A 24,044-nucleotide genomic window follows, 5' to 3' on the forward strand; every position below is an offset into this window, starting at 1 on the left:
AAGATAATAAAAGCTTATTCCCAAGAAATAAATGGGATTCTTAGCCACATATGTAATAGCTCTCTGAAGCAGGGTATTTTCCCAGATAGACTGAAGTATGCCATTGTTAAACCACTGCATAAAAAAGGGGATACATCTGATGTCAACAACTACCGCCCAATCTCTCTTCTGATGGCCTTATCCAAAATTCTTGAAAAAGTAATGTATTGTAGAGTAGCTTCACACCTTTGTAAAAATAAAGTTTTAACAAAATGTCAGTTTGGTTTCCAGAAGGGTTTTTCAACGTAAAGTGCTATATATACTTTCACTAATGAAATATTAAATGCTCTGAGTAACCAGCAGACACCCGTCTGGATTTTTTGTGATCTATCAAAGGCTTTTGATTGTGTAAATCATGGAATACTTCTAGATAAGCTCAAGTACTGTGGTATCAATGGGACAGTGCTCAAATGGTTTAAATCATTTCTAACTGGAAGAGTGTAGAAAGTTGTAATAAACAGTTCACATAATATGCAAAAAACTGGTGATTTCTCAAACTGGGGAACAATCAAGAATGGTGTGCCGCAAGGCTCGGTCTTGGGTCCTCTGCTGTTCTTAATATATGTTAATGACGTGCCATTCTATATTCACGAAGATGCAAAGCTGGTACTTTTTGCCGATGATACAAGTATAGCTATCACACCCAACAGACAAGAATTAAGTGGTGAAATTGTAAATGATGTTTTTCAGAAAACCATTAAGCGGTTCTCTGCAAATGGGCTCTCATTAAACTTTGACAAAACACAGTATATACAGTTCCACACAGTAAATGGAATGACCCCATTAATAAATATAGACTTCGATCAGAAATTGGTAGCAAAGGTAGAATATTCAAAATTTCTAGGTGTATGGTTGGTTGGTTGTTTCGGGGAAGGAGACCAGACAGCGAGGTCATCGGTCTCATCGGATTAGGGAAGCACGGGGAGGGAGGTCGGCCGTGCCTTTTGAAAGGAACCATCCCGGCATTTGCCTGTTGCGATTTAGGGAAATCACGGAAAACCTAAATCAGGATGGCCGCTAGGTGTATGCATTGATGAGGGGTTGAACTGGAAAAAAACACACTGAGGATCTGCTGAAACGATTGAGTTCAGTAACTTATGCTATTAGGGTCATTGCAAATTTTGGCGATATACATCTGAGTAAATTAGCTTACCACGCCTATTTTCATTCTCTGCTTTCGTATGGCATCATGTTCTGGGGTAACTCATCACTGAGTGAAAGAGTGTTCATTGCACAAAAGCGTGTAATCAGAATAATTGCTGGAGCTCATCCAAGATCATCCTGCAGGCACTTATTTAAAGAGCTACAGATCTTCACTGTAGCCTCACAATATATATATATATATTCACTTATGAAATTTGTTATTAACAATCCGAACGAATCCAAAAGTAATAGCAGTGTACATAGCTACAACACTAGGAGAAAGGATGATCTTCACTACTCAAGGTTAAATCTAGCTTTGGCTCAGAAGTGGGTAAATTATGCTGCCACAAAAGTCTTTGATCACTTACCTAATAGCATCAAAAGTCTGACAGATAGCCATATAGCATTTAAAAGGAAATTAAAAGAATTTCTTAATGGCAACTCCTTCTACTCATTAGATGAATTTTTGGATATAATAAGTGGGTAATTTCATCAAACCCCACAAAAAGTAAAAATATTGAGTGTCATGTAATATTTTGTCTAATGTAATATCTTGTATAGACACCTTTTATTAACCTGACACTTTCCACATCATTACGAAGTGTCGTATTCATGATCTATGGAACAAGTAGTAATCTAATCTAATCTAATCTAATCTGGTGTCGACCTGGTTCAAAACATTCAAGTAATTGCTTCTGCAGTTCACATGCAATACAGTACAGTAATATGATCACTTTACCTACCGCCGTAAGAGGCTTTGGTCTCACTTATGGCGCATCACAACTCACCCACCACCTCCTGCTGCTGGATCGTTCCAGTGCCACAAAAGTGTTCCAGGTATGGAGTGGAGAGCTTTGTGGTTTCTCAAGCGCTATATATACATAACAGTGACAACAACACCCACTTAAGCAGTGCTATAATGTCATCCTCAACCAGAGACATCTTTCTCTGCCCTCCAGCTGTCACAAACTCTATTCAGTGGGAAGTGACTTATTATCCCCACGCCATTAATCGATTCCCAGCCTGGGTCCACTAACAAACAGAACAACTCACTGACAAACAGGGTAGTCGCCAAAATGACGCCCCCAAGTCGGACTATCAGCTGAGAAAGTTGTACAGCTTGTTGGTTACTTGTGAACATCAGGAAAGCGTTCAGCACCAAATGAATCTCTCCCCCGTGGTATCCTACACTCCTTAGTCCACACAAGGAGGCAGCCTGTGTAGTTTAGGTTAGGTGTGTGGAAGTGCGACCATTCAAATGGCGACAAAACGCAGCCAAGGCCCAACAAAAATTAAAGACAGACAAAAGTTTTTTGTTATATGTTTCTTTTTCATGCCACTTAAATGGTATGCTTACAGATTTTGACTCCTTATCATGATTAAGTCATTAAGAATTATGTCTAAAAAAACAGAAAAAGGGCATAGTAAAATGCTAGGTAACTAAATTACAAACCAAACAAGCTTTTATACAAAACTACACGTATTTGAATCGTTACGTAGTAACTCGTTAGAGAAATGTGCTGTACCCTCATTATAAACATTCTGCGTATCGAAGTCCAAGGGAACGAATTAGCACTTGTGCACCTTGTAGTGAGTACCGACAGTCCGGTGGCTGTATGTTCTCTCTTGCCTGTCTCTTGAGGTGCTTGCGTCAGTGGGAAGAAGAGTGGCTGGAAATGATGGATGATAAGCTATGGCAAGTAAAGACCTCAATGAGCACGAATTTCTGCTCAAGAGAGACCTACCAATGCCTGTTTCTTGCAGCACACACATATCCGTACGTCAATTGTAACTGAATGTATCTTATATTTAGTCCGGAAAACAGAATAGCTTGTCATTTGATCTTGTCTTTATGTTATCAGACGAAGAGATTACGGTATTTTAACAGAAACCATCGAAACAATTGTATAACATGTATGGCTGAACTTCTGTGAATGAGAGAATATGAGTGAAAACGGGATAGAGAGAACGAAATATTGCCAGAATGTTATGTTAAATGTTCTTAGTTTTAACATTTTACCCCACATTTGTCTTGGAGTATGTTGAGTATTTTAGCATAGACACGATACTGAGGCTTGCACACACACACACACACACACACACACACACACACACACACACACACACACAGCACAGCACACACTTGCACATGCATGCACACGCCATACACACTCTGTATGGAGACAGATGCTTCTTCAGCACCACAAATGCAAACACACCAAATGACCTGAAGTTCAGTAACATATGCCATTATTAACTGAGGTTTGTTCTCAAACAATATGCTCTGTAGTTTACTAGCTGAGTACCCAGTGTTCCCCATGTGTGTATTTATTCCAATCTTCTGTTAGCCCATCTACCCTTTCCCTCCTTGCCTCCATCTCCTCCAGCCTCCTCTCTCTGTTCATCCCCTCTGACCCACTTCCCTGTCCTACACCTACAGCCCCCCCCCCCCACTTTCTGTCCATCATCACTTGCCTCCCACTATGTCCATCTCCTCCTCGCCCTGTCTCTATCCATCTCCCCTAACCCCCTCTCTCTGTCCTTCACCTCCTCCCCACCTGCCACCTTCCCACCCAGTTTCTGTCCATCTCCTCCTGGCTTCCTCTCTGTCCTTCTCCTTCTCCCCCTCTCTCTGTCCATCTCCTCTGATCCCCTTCTCTGTCCTACACCTCCACCCCACCCCACCCCACCCCACCCCCCAGTTTCTGTCCATCTCCTCCTGGCTCCCTCTCTATCCATCTCCTTCTCTCCCTCTCTCTGTCCATCTCCTCTGATGCTCTTCTCTGTCCTACACCTACACTCACCCCCCCCCCCCACACCACTTTCTGTCCATCTCCACCTGTGTCCCTCTCTGACCATCTACTCCACCCCCTCTCTCTGTCCATCTACTCTTCCCTCCCCCACTGTTCATCTGCTGCTCCTTCATCTTTTTGCCCATTCCTTCTCTATCATCTCTCTGTCCAGCTCCTCCTCTTCCTTTTCTCTGTCCATTTCAGCCTCCCCTTTCCCTGTCCCTCTCTTACTCCACCTACCTGTCTCCATGTCCTCCTTTCCCCTCTCCATCTCCTCCATCCCTTTCTCTCTCCATGTTATAAACCCCAGACCAGTAGGAGGCTGCTGCCCACAGTATTTCCTTCCAGATTGTAAGAATATATTTATCAAATCTGATTGAAATTGACCCATGGATTCAGAAAGAGCTTTACAGCCACGAATTTCCCCATGTACACACATACACTGTGTGATCAAAAATATCTGGACACCTGGCTGAAAATGACTTACAAGTTCGTGGCGCCCTCCATCGGTAATGCTGGAATTCAGCATGGTGCTGGCCCACCCTTAGTCTTGATGACAGCTTCCACTCTCGCAGGCATACGTGCTGGAAGGTTTCTTGGGGAATGACAGTCCATTCTTCACGAAGTGCTGCACTGAGGAGAGGTATCGATGTCAGTCGGTGAGGCCTGGCATGAAGTCGGCGTTCGAAAATATCCCAAAGGTGTTCTATATGATTCAGGTCAGGACTCTGTGCAAGCCAGTCCATTACAGGGATATTATTGTCGTGTAACCACTCCTCCACAGAGCGTGCATTACGAACAGGTGCTCGATCGTGATGAAAGATGCAATTGGCATCCCCGCATCGCTCTTCAACAGTGGGAAGCAAGAAGGTGCTTAAAATATCAATGTAGGCCTGTGCTATGATAGGGCCACGCAAAACAACAAGGGGGAAAGCCCCTCCCATGAAAAACACGACTACACCATAACACCACCACCTCAGAATTTTACTGTTGGCACTACACACGCTGGCAGATGACGTTCATGGGCATTCGTCATACCCCCACAATACCATCGGATCGCCACATTGTGTACCGTGGTTCGTCACATCACACAACGTTTTCTCACTGTTCAATCATCCACTGTTTACGCTCCTTACAACAAGCGCGGCGCCGTTTGGCATTTACCGACATGGTGTGTGGCTTATGAACACCCGCTCGACCATAAAATCCAGGTTTTCTCACCTCGCGACTAACTGTCATAGTACTTGAAGTGGATCCTGATACAGTTTAGAATTCCTGTGAGATGGTCTGAATAGATGTCTGCCTATTACACATTACGACCCTCTTCAACAGTCGGCGGTCTCTGTCAGTTAACAGACGAGGTCGGTCTGTACGCTTTTTTGCTGTACGTGTCCCTTCACGTTTCCACTTCACCTTCACATCGGAAACAGTGGACCTAGAGATGTTTAGGAGTGTGGAAATCTCGCGTACAGACATGTGACACAAGTGACACCCATTCACCTGACCCCGTTCGAAGTCCGTGAGTTCCGCGGAGCGCCCCATTCTGCTGTCTCACGATGTCTAATGACTACAGAGGTCGCTGATATGTAGTACCAATGCAGCTAATACAAGAAACGTATGTTTTTGAGGGTGTCCAGATATTTTTGATCATATAGTGTATCACAAATATTTCACCCATTTCACCAATATTTGTTGACATATTTGACTTCTATTTCTAGCTAACATGTATAAGTTGAAAGAACCATACGTTGTTGAGATTTCCAAAGGGATAATTAGGCAACAGGGGAAAGGAATACGGTAAAAGATGGATGGGTATTTTTAAGAGATGAAATAGCGAAGGCAGCGGAGGATCAAACACGTAGAAAGACAAGGCCTATTAGAAATTCAATGAATTTAATTGATGGTACGAGAAAATATAAAAATGCACCAAAAGAAGCAGGCGAAAGGAAATACAAACGTCTAAAAAATAAGATTGTCAGGAAGTGCAAAATGGCTACACAGAAGTGACTAGTAGACAAATGTAAGGATTTAGAAGAATATTTCATTAGGGGAAAGGTAAATAGCGCCTACAGGGAAATTAAAGAGTCATTTGGAGAAACGAGAAGCACCCGCATGAATATCAAGAGCTCAGACGGAAAGCCTGTCGTAAGCAAAGAAGGGAAAGCTGAAAGTTGGGAGGAGTATATAGAGGGTCTATACAAGTGAGATGAACTTGAAGGCAATGTTACAGAAATCGAAGAGGACGTAGATGAAAATCAAATGGAAGACATGATACCGTGAGATGAATTTGACAAAGCACTGGAAGACCTAAGTCACAACAAGGCCACAGGGGTAGACGACATTTCATGAGAATTACTGACAGTGTTGGGAGAGCCAGCCATGACAAAACTCTTCCATCTGGTGATCGAGATGTATGAGCCATGTCCTCAGACGTCAAGAAGAATTCAGTAACTCCAATTCCAAAGAAAGCAATTCCTGACAAGTATGAAAATTACCAAACTATCAGTTTAATAAGTCACAGTTGCAAAATACTAACACGAATTCTTCACAGAAGAATGTAAAAACTGGTAGAAGCAGACCTCGGAGATCAGTTTGGATTTCGGAGAAATACTGATCCTATGACTTATCTTAGAAGATAGGTTAAGGAAACGGAAACCTACGTTTGTAACATTTTTATAGTTAGAGAAAGCTTTTGACAATGTTTGACTGGAATAGTATCTTTGAAATTCTGAAGGTAGCAGAGGTAAAATACAGGGAGCAAAAGGATATGTACAACTTGTACAGAAACCAGACAGCAGTTTTATGAGTCGAGAGGCATGAAAGGGAAGCAGTGGTTAGGAAGTGAATGAGACGGAGTTGTAGCCTATCCCCGATGTTATTCAAACTTTATATTGAGCAAGCAGTAAAGGAAACCAAAGAAAAATTTGGAGTAGGAATTAAAGTTCAGGGAGAAGAAATAAATACTTACAGATTTGCCGATGATACTGTAATTCTCTCATAGACAGCAAAGAACTTGGAGGATCAGTTAAAAGGAATGGACATTGTCTTGAAAGGAGGATATGGGAATGTAGTCGAATTAAATCAGGCGGTGCTGAGGAAATTAGATTAGGAAACGAGACAGTTAAAGTGGCGACGAGTTTTGTTATCTGGGCAGCAAAATACCTGATGACTGCCAAAGTAGAGAGGCTATAAAATGTAGGCTGGCAATGGCAAGAAAAATGTTTTTGAAGAGCAGAAATTTGTTATCATCAAATGTAATTTTAAGTGTTAGGAAGCCTTTTCTGAAGGTATTTGTCTGGAGTGTAGCCACGTACGGAAATGAAGCATGGATGATAAATAGTTTAGACGAGAAGAGAATAGAAGCTTTTGAAATGCGGTGCTACAGAAGAATACTGAAGATTAGATGGGTAGATCACGTAACTAATGAGGAGGTACTGAATAGAAAATAGGGCGAATGAAAATTTGCGGCACAGCTTGACTGAAAGAAGGGATCGGCTGATAGAACACATCTGAGACATCAAGGGATCACCAAATTAGTATTGCAGGAAAGTGGGGGGGGGGGGGGGGTGGGGTGGAGGGGAGGGTAAAAATCTAGAGGTAGACGAAGAGAAGAATACAGTAAGTAGATTCAAAGGATGTAGGTTGCAGTAGTTATGTTGAGATGATAGGCTTGCACAGGATAGAATAGCTTGGAGAGCTGCATCAAACCAGTGTTTGTACTGAAGACCACAATAACAAAATGGATACCTTACCGCTGCTATTTGCTATACAGAGTGAATGATTCATGTTTATTTTCGAAATCTCTGAACTGTAATTTGAAAAAAAAAATTATTAAATCCTCCTTCCTGTTAGATACTCTTTACATACTGAGGTTTTACTAATTCATACTAAGAAGCATTCCATGAAAATTAAAGACGTAAGGTATTGATATGGGCATATAATGAATGGTAACTGTAATGTTTTGTTTCAGCTATGTGCTGGCATCAGCTCTAAAAGCAATGAATCAAACGGAGAACATAACGGAAGCTCCAAACGACTGCGACACGTCTGGCTCTATCTGGGAAACTGGAAAAATATTATTCGAGTAAGTGCAAACACAATCGCACTTACAATAATGTTTTGTGTAGTTTTAAGACAGTGTTCCAGAGTAGATGGCTATTTTTGTCTGATTTTATTTTGCAATGAGTATTACTATAAATCAGTATAGTCAGTGTGATACAGCAACATCTCATTTAAGGGAAGGCGTGCTGAAAAGTAACACCCTCAATTTTTTTATGTTAAAACTCTTAAAGCTTTTTAAATAAAATAAACCTTGTCGACATCCTACATTTTTATTCTTCATATTTACATATTTATGTCTCTACATTGTCACTCTGGCGACGAACAAAATTTTGCCAACGAGAGACCGTTTTGTTGATACTTTCATTGTAAAATGTATCACATTGTTGATCCATCCACGCTTTGTCACAATCAAAGTGAAGTCCTTGAAGGTATTCTTTAACATTTAAGCAGATGAAAATCGGATGGAGTTACATCGGGACTGTATAGAGGATGAACGATGACAATGAACTCAAGTCATCGGTTATTGCAGATGTCGCAGCGCTCATCTATGGACTGGCATTGTCATGCTGAACGAGAGAGTGGTCCATGGGTGGACGAACTCTTTGAATCAGAAACTTGATTTCAGCACGATGTGCCTCACGCCTCGACGTGTGCGGGCCGGTCAAATTAAAATCGAACAGCCGTCATAGGGAGCGGGTTCATACACTTCTGGCCATTAAAATTGCTACATCAAGAAGAAATGCAGTTGATAAACGGGTATTCATTGGACATATACATTATACTAGAACTGACATGTGATTACATTTTCACGCAATTTGGGTGCATAGATCCTGAGAAATCAGTACCCAGAACAACCACCTCTGGCCGTAATAACGGCCTTGATACTCCTGGGCATTGAGTCAAACAGATCTTGGATGGCGTGTACAGGCACAGCTGCCCATGTAGCTTAAACATGATACCACAGTTCATCAAGAGTAAACTGGCGTATTGTGACGAGCCAGTTGCTCAGCCACCATTGACCAGAAGTTTTCAGTTGGTGAGAGATCTGGAGAATGTGCTGGCCAGGGCAGCAGTCGAACATTTTCCGTATCCAGAAAGGCCAGTACAGGACCTGCACATGCGGTAGTGCGTTATCCTGCTGAAATGTAGGGTTTCGCAGGGATCGAATAAAGGGTAGAGCCACGGGTCGTAACACATCTGAAATGTAACGTCCACTGTTCAAAGTGCCGTCAGTGTGAACAAGAGGTGACCGAGATGTGTAACCAATGGCACCCTATTACCATCACGCCGGGTGATACGCCAGTATGGCGATGAATACACGCTTCCAATGTGCGTTCACCGCGATGTCGCCAAACACGGACGCGACCATCGTGATGCTGTAAAAAGAACCTGGATTCATCCGAAAAAAAGACGTTTTGCCATTCGTGCTCCCGGGTTCGTCGTTGAGTACACCATCACATCCTATCTGTGATGCAGCGTCAAGGGTAACCGTAGCCATAGTCTCCGAGCTGATAGTCCATGCTGCTGCTGCAAACGTTGTCGAACTGTTCGTGCAGATTGCAAACGTCCCCATCTGTTGACTCAGGGATCGAGACGTGGCTGCACGATCCGTTACTGCCATGCGGATAAGATGTCTGCCATCTCGACTGCTAGTGATGCGAGGCCGTTGGGATCCAGCACGGCGTTCCGTATTACCCTCCTGAACCCACCGATTCCATATTAAGCTAAATGTCATTGGATCTCGACCAACGCGAGCAGCAATGTCGCGATACGATAAACCGCAATCGCGATAGGCTACTATCCGACCTTTATCAAAGTCGGAAACGTGATGGTACGCATTTCTCCTCCATACACGAGGCATCACAACAACATTTCACCAGGCAACGCCGGTCAACTGCTGTTTGTGTATGAGAAATCGGTTGGAAACTTTCCTCATGTCAGCAGGTTGTAGGTGTCGCCACCGGCGCCAACCTTGTGTGAATGCTCTGCAAAGCTAATCATTTGCATATCACAGCATCTTCTTCCTGTCGGTTAAATTTCGCGTCTGTAGCACGTCATCTTCGTGGTGTAGCAATTTTAATGGCCAGTAGTGTAGAATGGTTCCATTCAAAAGTAATAACTACACGCGCTAAGACTTTCATCTCACTGGGAGATGAGACGATCAATTCCTGTTTCTTTGAAAGCAGTCCGCCGCTGATGGATCCAAAACCGCACCCACTCTTTCCTCGTCCGACTGAAACCGACTTCCACACATGTCTTTCTTCAGGTCGCCAAATATGTGAAAGTCACACCGTGAAAGATCGGGGCTATGCGGAGGATGTTACAGGGTTTCCCAGTCAAATCCCTGAAGCGTAGCTTTCGTCCAATTGGCAGTGTGGGGTCGAGCGTTATCGTTCAACTGGTTGATTCCATCCGACAGCATTCCAACAGCCCGAGGGCAAAGGCAAAGGTAGCAGCAGAAACATCCGCACATCCCCCGCCAATGAAATCTAGAGCTGTTCACACAAGGTTCGTCAAGTTCCTCGAATGTGAACCACAGCCAATGCGCAGCGTGTGAAGACAATTTGCAGAAACTGCGACACGCCATAATATGAAAACGCTCAGGATTGCTGTCGGACCGAATCATCTTGTAGCACGATGACGCCCTCCCCCACACTGCCAATCAGAAGAATGCCACACTTCGGCGATTTGGTTGGGAAACACAGCAACATCCTCCTTACAGCCCGGAACCTTCACCATATGACTTTTACATTTTTGGCGACCTGAAGAAAGACATCTGTGGACGTCGGATTTACTCAGACGAGGAAGTGCAAGACAGTGCGGTTGTGGATCTGTCAGCGGTCGATCCCTTTCTACGAAACACTTATTGATCGCCTTGTCTCCCAGTGTCTTAATGGATTTGGGGATTGTTGTGACAGACAATTTGAAATTTTTCACAAACACAACTTTTATTGATGTAAGTTCGCAACGTTGATGACTGAACATACAAACGAAAGGTAACAATAACGAAGCCAGTAAAAGTCTCCTAATTGAGGCAAACAAAAGTTCACTTCTAATTTTCCACAAAGGTTCGTGGTAACACACTCGCACACTAGTAACAGTCCAATACCGAGACGAAGACGTAATCTTCAACGGTCGCAGTACATGAGGTCGGCATCTGGCGTGAACTGAACTTTGGCACTGGTTCTCGCCCCTAAATACCTGTCTCCAGCCAATCAGGTTTTGGCGTAGTGATACTTCCTGCAGGCCGTGACTCAACCTCCCGCTGCAGGAAGTAGTGCTCGGATTGTCTGTTTCCATTATCTTGTATGTAAATAGCCTGTGTTTACCATGGTGCTTTTGGTACGCCTTGGACATAGACAACCTCGTCCTCTGTAGTGTAATATGGGTTGCCGGCCCTCAGGGGCTACCTTGGCTCCGGTGTAACAGGGATTACTTTTGAATGGAACCATTCCATGGTCGCCTTGTGGTGGGCGTTCGGTTTTCATTTGGCTGACCCATATAGTTATGTTACACACAGCCATGTTACATCCGACAATTCGGAGCTCTCTAACGGCAGAGGGCCGAAAATAAGTAGACATGAAGAATAAAGGTGTGGAATGTTAATAACGTTTATTTTATTTAAAAAGCTTTTAAGAGTTTTAATACAAAAAAATTCGGAGGCGTTACTTGTCAGCATGCCCTCGTATGAAATATGTTACTTCTAAATCATTTCAGTCGGCTCTCAGATACAATGACCTTCTGCAATAAAACGACTGAATGAAGCTTTCAACTATGAACTTGAACAGATGAAACGACGAAGAAACAGATACCGGTAAGTTGCCTTATTACAAATTCAAAGGTCTGAGGTTCGATCCCCAGACAGTCCTAGGATTTTTATCTGTCAATTATCACTTCTTTCACCTCTCGGAGCTGCACCATGGTTCCGAAAAGACATTAAGTTCTACGTGCCCCTATAATTGGTTGTGAAAGTCAGTTCAAAGGTCAGAGGAACGCAACGGCATACCACTTCCAACTGGACCACGTCTATTAAAGAACTGCGTTGTTCAAAACAATATTTGAATTGGTAACAACTTTCTATACAAACATTAAAAAGGTGCTCGGCTACTCCTATAGATAAGAAGGCAAAAGAATACTGTCGCGAGTCAGATGTGACATACTTAAAAAAACAATCTCTCTGATAACATGTTTTTAATATTTGCAAGCTACAGAACACCACATGTTCAAGACATTCTTATCGAAAATGTGTTAAAATAATGGGTAAGTTACATAATCCTAAATCAGAGCAAAGACTTTAATCAACATAGAGGAATGGCAATAAGGAATACACTGAGGTGACAAGTGTCATGAGATACCTCTTAATATTGTGTCGGATCTCCTTTTTCTCGGCGTAGTGCAGCAACTCGATGTGGCATCGACTCAAAAAATCGTTGGAAGTCGCCATGCTGCTTCGATAGCCGTTCATAATTGCGAAAGTGTTGCCGGTGGAGGATTTTGTGCACGAACTGATCTCTCGGTTATGTCCTATAAATGTTCGATGGGAGTCATGTTGGGCGATCTGGGTGGCCAAGTCATTCGCTAGAATTGCCCAGAATATTCTCACATGGCGCGTTGTCACCCGTAAAAATTTCATCTTGTTTGGGAACATAAAGTTCATGACTGAATGTGGATGGCCTCCGAGTAGACAAACGTAATAGTTTCCAGTCAATGATCGGTTCGGCTAGACCGAAGGACCCAGTCCATTCCACGTAAACACAGCCCATACCATTATGGAGCCAACACCAGCTAGCACAGTGCCTTGTCGAAACCTTCGGTCCATGGCTTCTTGCGGTCTGCACCACACTCGAACCCTAAAATCAGCTCTTACGAACTGAAATCGGGACTCATGTGACCACGCTACGGTTCTTCGGTCGTTTAGGGTTCAGTCGATGTGGTCACGAGCCCAGCAGAGGCGCTGTAGGCGACGTCGTGCTGTCAGCAAAGGCACTCGCGCCGGTCGTCTGCTGCCATAGCTCTTTAACGACAAATTCCACCGCACTGACCTAGCCGGATACGTTCGTCGTACGCCCCACATTGATTTCTGCGGTTATTTCACGCTGTGTTGTTTGTCTGTTAGCACTGACAACTCTACGCAAACGACACTACTTTCGGTCGTTAAGTGGGGGCCGTCGGCCACTGCTTTGGCCGTGGTCAGAGGTAATGCCTGAAATTTGGTATTTTCGGCACACTCCTGACACTGTGGATCTCGGAATACTGAATACCCTAACGATTTCTCAAATGGCATGTCCCATGCGTCTGGCTACAACTACCATTCCGCGTTCAATGTCTGTTAAATTTTTACAAAAGTTCTTAGTATTAGAGTAAAAATTTTCGGAGCGTATTTGACGAGTACCGTGTTTATAGTATCAGTTCCAGATGTCTTGTTCCATTCGTAGTTTAATTACTTACCTCTAAAGATTCGTCTTTTGTGATAGGGTCAAGCGGAAGCTTGTTTCCATGAAATCTGTATCTAATAGGACGAAGAAGACAAAAAGGAAACGATTCTATAGATTCAGTAGGAATGACTGTACAGCGGTAAAATACATTAGTGCTTAAGCTTTATAAATTGTGCATACCGCGACACGAGAAGAGGCAGCATTGTCTCTGTAGAGGGAGAAAACTTCTATGCAGCTCAGCTGCTTTACAAAGATGAGATGTTATCACAGAGTTTTCGTGGTAGTCCATTCTTATGCTCAACAGATAACTTCACGTCAGCTGAAACACATTTCACAACGATATTTTCTTACGCCTAAGTTTCATATCCTGGAGTTAAAGTCAGAAATGGATAGGGAAAAGTCGGCTGGATCGGACACGCAAACCTTTTCGAAATTATATTTACATTATAATATCTTATGAAGCTTATGTTGGAATGTTCTTCACACAAAAAAATACTATGGTACGTTATTTAATATAATTATAAACCGATGTGTCATAAGAATATATGTTCGTGAATTTTTTAAATATTTTTTCCACCATTTACATTTTGGTTTATTAATCTTTAGAGGGTTGTATTGGACATGAAATTGTAACGTGTAAAAAAGTCATTTTCGTTGCAGCAAACATTTAATTGGATTGTAAATGGTTATAAATTTGAATTTGTCCATCAGCTCATCTAGATTCTAAAACAATCTGTCGACATGTTCCTTGCTGAAATCTGCTGCTCGCTACAGACATAGATTCAGCTGCCCTCATCTATAAGTTTCCACGCCTTTTCATGAAATCATAGCAATAGCCTTTACCCCCTTCACTTATGTGTTTACGACAGATGCTTCATTTTCAGTTGCTCTGCATGTTTCTGCACTAAATTTAAGAATTCATCGTTAATTACAGGCACAAACTATTTAAATTTTTGACAGAATCGTTCAATATTGATTCCTGTTCATCACTGCATGTTCTAAGAGAAAAACCTTATTATTTTCTAAAACAGTTTTCATGACCACCTATTTGTTTTTACGTAGAGTCTATTACATAATGTACTTCTTGGAACTTAATATTCCCTGCTCGATTCCCTGATTGTCATTTCGAGAAGTGTGACCTTTTCTACAGGTTCCATCATGTGATTTTCATCCCAGTTATGTGCTGATTTCTCAGTCTTTGGCTGCTGAAGAAACAAACCGTAAACATTTAGGTTTGTGTGCTGTCTGTTTTGTCCAATACAACCCGGTATGGTTTTGTCCGTTACAAACTACTGAGGTAGTTTAACATTCCTGTTATTATTACTTGTGGCAGACATTGTAACTCTTCCCCAACAGGCCATGAAGGCCCAACGGTACTGACCGGCCGCCGTGTCACCCTCAGATTATAGGTGTCACTGGATGCGGATATGGAGGAGCATGTGGTCAGCACACAGCTCTCCCGGCCGTATGTCAGTTTCCGAGACCGGAAGACATTGTAACAGCCTACAATATAAAGCTTAATATCATGTTCCTCTATATTCTTAATTCAAACTGCACGTGGATGGACGCCGATATTCTATAAGGTTGAGAAGCTTACGCACTGCATTTCATACCAAGAGGGTCGGAGATCTTAAAGTCCCCGTCCCACGAATGTGTCACCATCAACAAAGTCGGAGGGTGTCACTTCAAGGGACGCACTTTCGTTAACAGAAACTACAGTCTTTAAGGCACTGGACAAGCCATGGAACGGAGCGGGAATCAAACCCCAGAGAGTCAGCCACGTTCAAGTTTACCGCGGTTGCCCTAAATAGATTAAGGCAACTGACAGCCTGCTTTGTTTGAAAAAAAACTCGGCCGACTATCTTCTCAAAGTTCGTCCAAGCCGAGCTTTTGTTCCGTCTCTAACGATCTCGTCACCTGCGGGGCTTTAAACTCGAATCTTAATTTCCTATTTTCCAGCCTTTGCCAACCAGATACGGATTGTGAAAATCCTCCAGTTGTTTGCATTCTGCCCATCTCTACTACATAAACTCGTCATTTGGGGTTTTGTTTAGCATTTCCTCCCTTCAGAAAATTTCAGATATCTGCTGTCTCTTTTTGCCACTGTCCAGCCGTAACTATATCTACTGTTGGATACATTTCCGCTGTGCAAAGAACATTATCTCTGTTTACCGAAATACTTGTTTTTCCCACGTATATACTGTGCTAGAGATAAACGGAAATCAATCTCAAATTTGTGTAGCACCAAGTACGTGTAATTATACTGAGTTGTGCAGCACTACAAAAAAATACTGACCTTTCTCAAAGTTTGCACTGAAAGTTCAGCTGGGGCATCAGTAAGCGATTCTTTTAGTTAACATTTATTTCTGCAACAATTTTAACATTTACAATATTCCTTAAAAAGTATAGAAATATACTTATGCAAAACTTTCCAACTAAAGAATCAAACATTTTGCAGGTACATACGAAAGCAGGAATTACTTGATGGAGCTACAGGAAAGGTGGCATTTGATGACAATGGTGATCGTATTAATGCTGAATATGATATTGTTAATGTCCAAGAGAACCAACGCAAAGTCTCAGTTGGAAAATATTTTTACTCGCACGTAAGTAGTCACTTGCTCTAACACAGACAACTGACTCTATCATTTATTCTCTCGTTTTCCGTCAATTGTGTCAAAAGAGCTTTTAGTCAAAGAATAACTTGCACTAACAGCTAAAAGCTGATTTTCTAAAAAAAATTGTGCTACAAATAATTAGTTGCCATGAAACTTCCTGGCAGATTAAAACTGTGTGCCCGACCGAGACTCGAACTCGGGACCGCAGGAGAGCTTCTGTAAAGTTTGGAAGGTAGGAGACGAGGTACTGGCAGAAGTAAAGCTGTGAGTACCGGGCGTGAGTCGTGCTTCGTTAGCTCAGTTGGTAGAGCACTTGCCCGCGAAAGGCAAAGGTCCCGAGTTCGAGTCTCGGTCGGACACACAGTTTTAATCTGCCAGGAAGTTTCATATCAGCGCACACTCCGCTGCAGAGTGGAAATCTCATTCTGGAATTAGTTGCCACTTTATAGCCATAAGAAATGAGTGTCCATTTGTTTAATTATACGATCTTCTTGTCGATTCCTCAAATAACTACATCTGTTATTTATCTTATGTCATGATTTTACTGCATAGTATTCGAAGCGGGTAATATTTTATCTAAAATCGTTCCTTGTAAAAAATAGTAAGAAAAATTGTTCGCCCCCACGGACCATAGATCTTGCAGAGGTGGGGTGGCTTGCGTGCCTCTACGATACGGATAGCCCTATCGTAGGTGAAACCACATTGCAGGGCTAACAATGGAGATGCCAGTCGAACATATAATTCCTGAAGAGCAGCAGCAGCTTCTCAGTAGTTACAGAGCCAACAATCTGCATAATTGACTGGTCTGTCCTCGCAACATTAGCCACCGTGCCTTTGCTATGTTGGCACTGTCAAAGACATAAACCAATCGAAAACTACAGTCGTTACATTTCCCGAGGACATGCAGCTTTACTGTATGGCTCAATGATTATGGCATCCTTTTGGGTAAAATATTCCGGGAGTAAAATAGACCCGAAAAGGATCTCTGGGAGGGCACTACGAAAGAGGATATCGTCATCAGGCAAAACAAAGTGGTATTCTACGGGTCGGAGAAGGTCGATTAGGTAGGTTAGAGAATAGAAAAAGACAGAGAGACAGGCTTAATTCAAATATAATGGCAATTAGTCAAGTGCAGTGACAGGATGAACAGCACCTTTGGTCAGTTCAGTACAACGTTATCAACACACAATCCGATAGGGGTAGTGCAGGACAAGGTCTAATAATAAATAAGAAAATAGGAATGCGGGTAATCTAGTATGAAAAGCATAGTGAACGGATTATCGTAACCAAAACAGAAACAAAGCTAACACCACTATAGTAGTACAAGTTTATATGACGACTACCTCCGCAGATGATGAAGAGATTGAAAGAATGCGTGATGAGATAAAAGAAATAATTCAAACAGCTGGGGAAGATAAAATTTAATTTTGATGAGGAACTAGAATTTCATGGTACGTAAAGGACGAGAACGAAAAATAGTAGAAGGACTAAGAGTGGAAGAAAGGAATGAAAGAGAAAGTCGCCTGATATGATTTCGTGCAGATCATAATTTATTAGAATTGCGAATACTTGGTTTAAGACCCATGAAAGAAGGTTGTATAAAATACCTGGAGACACTGGAAGGTTTGAGACCGATTACATACTGCCCAATCACACTAGTCTGACCACCTGTCACCCGAGTTCGATTCCCGGCGGGGTCAGGGATTTTCTCTGCCTCGTGATGACTGGGTGTTGTGTGATGTCCTTAGGTTAGTTAGGTTTAAGTAGTTCTAAGTTCTAGGGGACTGATGACCATAGATGTTAAGTCCCATAGTGCTCAGAGCCATTTGAACCATTTGAACCACCTGTCAAAAGCTCAAGACCCACCTTTTGCAGCACAGACCAATGCGAGATGTGCAGAAAGAGAGTCAGTGAGGTTCTGGAAGGTACCGACAGAGATGTTGAGCTATGCTCACTCAAGTGCTACGGTCAGCTAGGCTAGGTTTCTCAGCTGAGGATCCATGGTGCGAATAGCCCTATCGAGATCATCCCACAGATTCTCGATTGATTTTAAATCCGGAGAGTTTGGTGGTCAGGGAAGTACAGTAAACTCATCCTAGTGCTCTTCAAACCACGCATGTAGACTGCGAGCTGTGAGACACGTTGCGTTGTTCTGCTGATAAATACCGTCGTGCAGAGGAAAGCCAAAAAGCATGTAGGGATTGACACGGTCCTCAAGGATAGACGCATACTTGCGTTGATCCATTGTGTATTCCAGAGTGACGCAATCACCCAGGGAATGCCACGAAAACCTTCCCTGGACTATGACGTGTGCAGGGTGTCTGCCTTCAGACGTTTCACGCCGTACACGCCAACGGCCATTTGTCCAATGGAGCACCAAACGTGATTCATCAGAAAAGGCCACCTGTCGCCATTTAGTGCACGTCCAGCTCCAGTACTGGTGTGTAAATTCCAGCCTCTGTCGCTGATGAACAGCTGTCAGCATGGATGCATGAACCAGGTGCTTACTTCACTGGCCCATACGCAGCAACGTTGGTGGAATGGCTCTTGAGGAGACACTGTTGGTATCCCCTTGGTTCGTCTGGGCCGTCAGTTACTCAACAGTTGCACGTCTATTTGCTCATACAGATCTCTGTGGCAGTCATGCACCCCTGTCATCTATGTCCCATGGTGCACCACAGTTGCCTCAGCACTGGTTTTGGATAGTGCAATGTTGTCACGCATGGTATACTTCAGTCACAGCGGCACACAAACAGTTTAGAAATGTTGCCGATTCGGAAATGCTTCCACCCTTGACCCTCATGCCCATTTGGACGTCAGATACACTGATGAGCCAAAACATTATGACCACCTGCTTAATAGCTTGTTTGTCCACAATACATCATTGATTCTGCGTATCAGGGATCCGACAGTTTGTTGGTGGGTTTGTGGAGGTATGAGGCATTAGATGCCTACGCACAAGTCAGGTAATTCGCATGAATAACGGGCCACTGTTACGCATATACAGTGATGGCCCTTGACAGCGACGCAGATGGGTTCCATAGAATTTACATCAGTCGAATTTGGGACATCGACGTGAGTTTACTGTAACGCTCCTCAAGCCGCTGTAACACGGTAATGGCTCCGAGACACGCACAATAATACTGCTGAAAGATGACAGCGCCACTAGGAAAGACATCAAGCATAAAACATGTGTCTGAGTAGATAATATATCGCTCACAGTATATTAATCGAATTTCCAGCAGTAGAAACTCCCTTGCATCGAACACCACAAACGAGTCTGTTTAGAACCCCACTACAACTACACAGCTGCATACATGCCACTCTCCATTGAATTCACTATTAATCCAACCTGGTAAGGGTACCAGGGTGACAAGCAATACCTGAAGATCGTTTCAATAAGTGTTTTTTGTAATCCATATCATCTTCTGCGGATGAATTAGACTGCCACATGCAGTCATTCTATATATTATCTCAGTCTGAACGACTCTCCCATAGGTAGTGTAGCCGAAAAGTAATGGACATTGTCACCCATTTATGTGCAATAGCTACATTTACAAGCATTTTTCGAATGAACAAGTAGCATTATGTGTTTAATTCCATCCTGCAAATTATTATTATGCATCTTTGGGAGTAGATGAGACTTAACAGAACATAACACCATACTCTTTAGTCAGGAAGATGTGTATCAGGGTACTTTTTTTGTTTTATAAGGTGACTATTTAATCTTAAATCTCCCCCATGTCCAAAGTACCATGTAGGCTAGTATGTCTATTGTGGTACGTCAAAATACCATCAGAACACTAAGAATAAGATGTAGGCAATCTGCTAAAGATAGCCTCCAAACACTATACTTGCCATTTTATGCATACTGTGACTCGCTACCCCAGCAGTGCTACATGTATCTTTGTTTATTTTTTCCTAATGGTATAAAAAAATTGAGCTACAGTTTCAGCGTTACATGTATTTGGTTTCTTTCTTACTCAACATTTTTAACAGAGAGTGGTTTAAGTCTGTTCCATACAGTGGTTCTTTTTCTTAAGGCCTATGAAATAACATTGCTTCTGTCATAATTCAGTAATATCTACAACACATACAGAATAACACTGCTTAATAACAATGCGGCAATATCTCTACTTGATAGTTTTGTGCTGAAGAAATATGTTTCTCCCGCCTTTATATAACATTTCTGTATCACTACGATAACCCTCCGCAATGTCAAATTCGAACTGTCTATTCCATAGTAACAAATGAGAGATTAAAAAATCATGTTCTTTTTAGCGAAGAAAAATGTAAACGTTTCCGAATCCATAAGCTAGTAGTCATCTACATAAAGCCATTGCAATAGTCCAGGTTGGTGATTCATTTTAAGTTCAAATGGTTCAAATGGCTCTGAGCACTGTGGGTCTTAACAGCTGAGGTCATCAGTCCCCTAGAACTTAGAACTACTTAAACCTAACTAACCTAAGGATATCACGCACATCCATGCCCTAGGCAGTATTCGAACCTGCGACCGTAGCGGTCTCGCGATTCCAGACTGACGCGCCTAGAACCGCACGGCCACACTGTCCGGCATTCATTTTAAAGTCAGCTGATTCTGCTTTATATGGATTTCTTATATTCCACCTGCTTCCATCCTGATTTCTCCTAATATTCCTCAGGTCTGTTCCCTTGTAAGGAGAATGGTACACTTCTGGCCACCGTAAATGCAACACCCTGAAGGAAGCATCGGAATCAAGTGAAATTTGCACCATGAGTTTGCAGCGATGAGATATGCAACTGATTAGAATTTCAGCGCAGACGCATATCACGCGCGCCTGTGGCGCCACCTCATAGCGCCATTCAAGGCTTGGCGATTTCGACGAGTGTACATTCGGCACGTGTGTTTCCCTTGTGGTTGTTTCACAAGACGATCAGTTATGCCTCGTAGACAACAGTGAACATCTTTTGATCAAGTATCCGAGTTCGACAGAAGAAGGATAGTGGCTTACCGAGATTGCGGATTATCATACAGAGAAATCGCTAGTCGTGTTGGACGAAACCAAACAACTGTAATGCGGATATGTGACCGTTGGATGCAGGAGGGTACGACGGACCGACGTGGTCGATCGCATTCACCTCGGTGCACCACTGCACGTGTTGTAGGCAAATTGTGCGCATGGCAGTGACGGATCGCTCACTGACATCCCGAACCATAGCACAGCACATTGCGTCTGTAACGCATCATCCAGTGTCTGCGCGTACCATTCGACGCCGTTTACAGCAGAGTGGTCTGTCCGCAAGACGTCCATTGCTTCGTCTACCATTGACGCAGAACCACAGACGTCTGCGTCACCAATGGTGTGATGACAGACGGATGTGGACGGCAGAATGGAATGACGTTGTCTTTACTGACGAGGCACGCTTCTGTCTGCAGCACCACGATGGTCGGATTCGAGTGTGGAGACACCGTGGAGAGAGGATGCTGGACAGCTGCATTATGCACCGCCACACTGGTCTTGCACCGGATATTATGGTATGGGGCGGTATTGGATATTACTCTCGCACGCCTCTAGTACGCATTGCCGGTACTTTAAATAGCCAGCGCTACATATCCGAGGTGCTGGAGCCAGTTGTACTTCCTTACCTTCAGGGCTCGGCCACAGCAATATTTCAACAGGACAATGCGCGACCACACGTGGCACGCATTGTCCAAAGGTTCTTCGTCAATAACCAGATTGAATTGCTTCCCTGGCCGGCTCGCTCTCCGGATCTTTCGCCGATAGAAAACATGTGGCCCATGGTTGCTCAACGAGTGGCCCAGATTACATCCCCAGCTGCCACACCAGATGATCTTTGGCAACGTGTGGAAGCTGCTTGGGCTGCTGTACCCCAGGAACACATCCAACGTCTCTTTGACCCAATGCCGAGACGTGTGGCAGCGGTGATATCCAACAATGGCAGCTACTCTGGCTACTGATTCTGGCAGGAACCACATGTCACAGACGTCTGTAAACGTAATCATTTGATACTTGGTCAACATGTTACCTACAAAATAAATTGTGTTGTGCTACCTCTTGTCTTTCTTGGTGCAGCAGTGTACACTGTCTCTAGAATATCTCGACTTCCCCATTAAAGTATTGATGTGTGACGTCATACTTCTGTCCCACACCGAGTGCTTACATTAAAAAAGTCTGGCTCTTCTACTGCCAGTTCCGATTACATCCATTGTGTAATGGTTTTTACTAAAGCAATATGTCATATGGCTGTAGGGAGCACTCTATAATTTATATGTTATGGATGATTTTTTGTGGTGGCAGAATCAGATTTTATTTCTTCTACATGAAATATACCCCAATACTGAATCTAGTCGCTACTAACTGAGTGAAATGTACATGACACAAAGCTCTTGTTACCAGATCACATGGAGCTGTGCAAAATAGGTCTTAACAGTAATATTTTCCTGGGCACAAAATGATGTTTTTAATCCCGTGTAAGACTGCATACATTGACAGGACAATGGTATTGTCTGTCACTTCTATACTTCGACACTAAAAACTCGCGATTCCTTAATGCATGTCAGAAGGAGTTAAGATCACAGTGTAATCACAGCTATGACATTAAGAACAGATCTACACTACTGGCCATTAAAATTGCTACACCACGAAGATGACGTGCTACAGACGCGAAATTTAACTGACAGGAAGAAGATGCTGTGATATGCAAATGATTAGCTTTTCAGAGCATTCACACAAGGTTGGCGACGGTGGCGACACGTACAACGTGCTGACATGAGGAAAGTTTCCAACCGATTTCGCATACACAAACAGCAGTTGACCGGCGTTGCCTGGTGAAACGTTGTTATGACTCCTTGTGTAGGGAGGAGAAATGCGTACCATCACGTTTCCGACTTTGATAAAGGTCGGTTGTAGCCTATCGCGATTGCGGTTTATCGTATCGCGAAATTGCTGCTCGCGTTGGTCGAAATCCAATGACTGTTAGCAGAATTTGGAATCGGTGGGTTCAGGAGGGTAATACGGAACGCCGTGCTGGATCCCAACGGCCTCGTATCACTAGCAGTAGAGATGGGCAAAACTGTTCTTTTCAGAGATCGTATCAGAACTGTTCACTCCCTGAAATGAACTAGCTCTTTTTCATGACTCACCTCTCATTCGCAACAGAAAATAAATGGAAGGCACATTGCCCTTTAAACTTGGTTTATTCCAGTACTATACCTGTATTTTGATCTTATTTGATCCTATTTTGAAGTAACACAGATAATGAGTAAGAATTTTGTATTGTTTATTGAAATTTCCACGATATGACAAAGTTTTTGATTATTGATTTATTTTGCACTATCGTGGTTTTTTGGGTGATCGGAAAATATTGTAACTTGAGATTTACCTTAACAATATATTTGGCTATAATGTATTAAAATTTCATTAACCTCGTACAAATACATCGCAAGCCATATATTTTTAAAGTGAACATTTCCTTCCGAAGACGCCTAAAATCGCAAAATCCGTACTAAAATAAGAAAAAAATATATAAATTTGACTGTAAGACCAAAGTGCTGCATATAGCCTTCTGCAGAATAAAACAAGGAAAATATTGGTGTATCACTTTTGCTATACGTTTATCGGTTCGCTCGTAATTAATGTGTAAATTCGAGTGACCATAATAAAAAATCCTATAGTAAGAGGAGCCGTCAGGAACCTAATCTGATCAGTTTAAACAAATAAAAATAAAATAAAAACAAATGATGTATACATAACATAATTATGTAATATACATAACGGTATTACTACGAAGAACAATATCCAGTAGAGACGAACTCCGATGCAGAGGCGCTGAGTCAAGCAGGTCGAGAGGCGAGCTGTATTACTGCGTGAGCTAAGACCGCAGAGACCAGAGTGACACCTGAGTTGCTTTGCTCAACGCTCTGGCTAGAGTCGAGAACGGTGGGGTGAGCGTTG

At 42.8% G+C, this 24,044-nt stretch overlaps 1 protein-coding gene across 3 annotated transcripts in view; it reads left to right on the forward strand.

Annotated features, from left to right (window-relative positions):
- Positions 1-24,044, forward strand: part of LOC126471556 (glutamate [NMDA] receptor subunit 1) — a 524,350-nt gene that overhangs the window by 374,060 nt on the left and 126,246 nt on the right. For all 3 annotated transcript variants that reach the window (XM_050099783.1, XM_050099785.1, XM_050099784.1), the window contains 2 exons: positions 7,945-8,058; positions 15,930-16,077. In XM_050099783.1, coding sequence (XP_049955740.1) covers positions 7,945-8,058; positions 15,930-16,077 — 262 coding nt within the window. The remainder of the gene's footprint in view (positions 1-7,944; positions 8,059-15,929; positions 16,078-24,044) is intronic.

This window comes from Schistocerca serialis, chromosome 3 (assembly GCF_023864345.2).
Source record: "Schistocerca serialis cubense isolate TAMUIC-IGC-003099 chromosome 3, iqSchSeri2.2, whole genome shotgun sequence".
Taxonomy (NCBI): Eukaryota; Metazoa; Arthropoda; class Insecta; order Orthoptera; family Acrididae; genus Schistocerca; species Schistocerca serialis.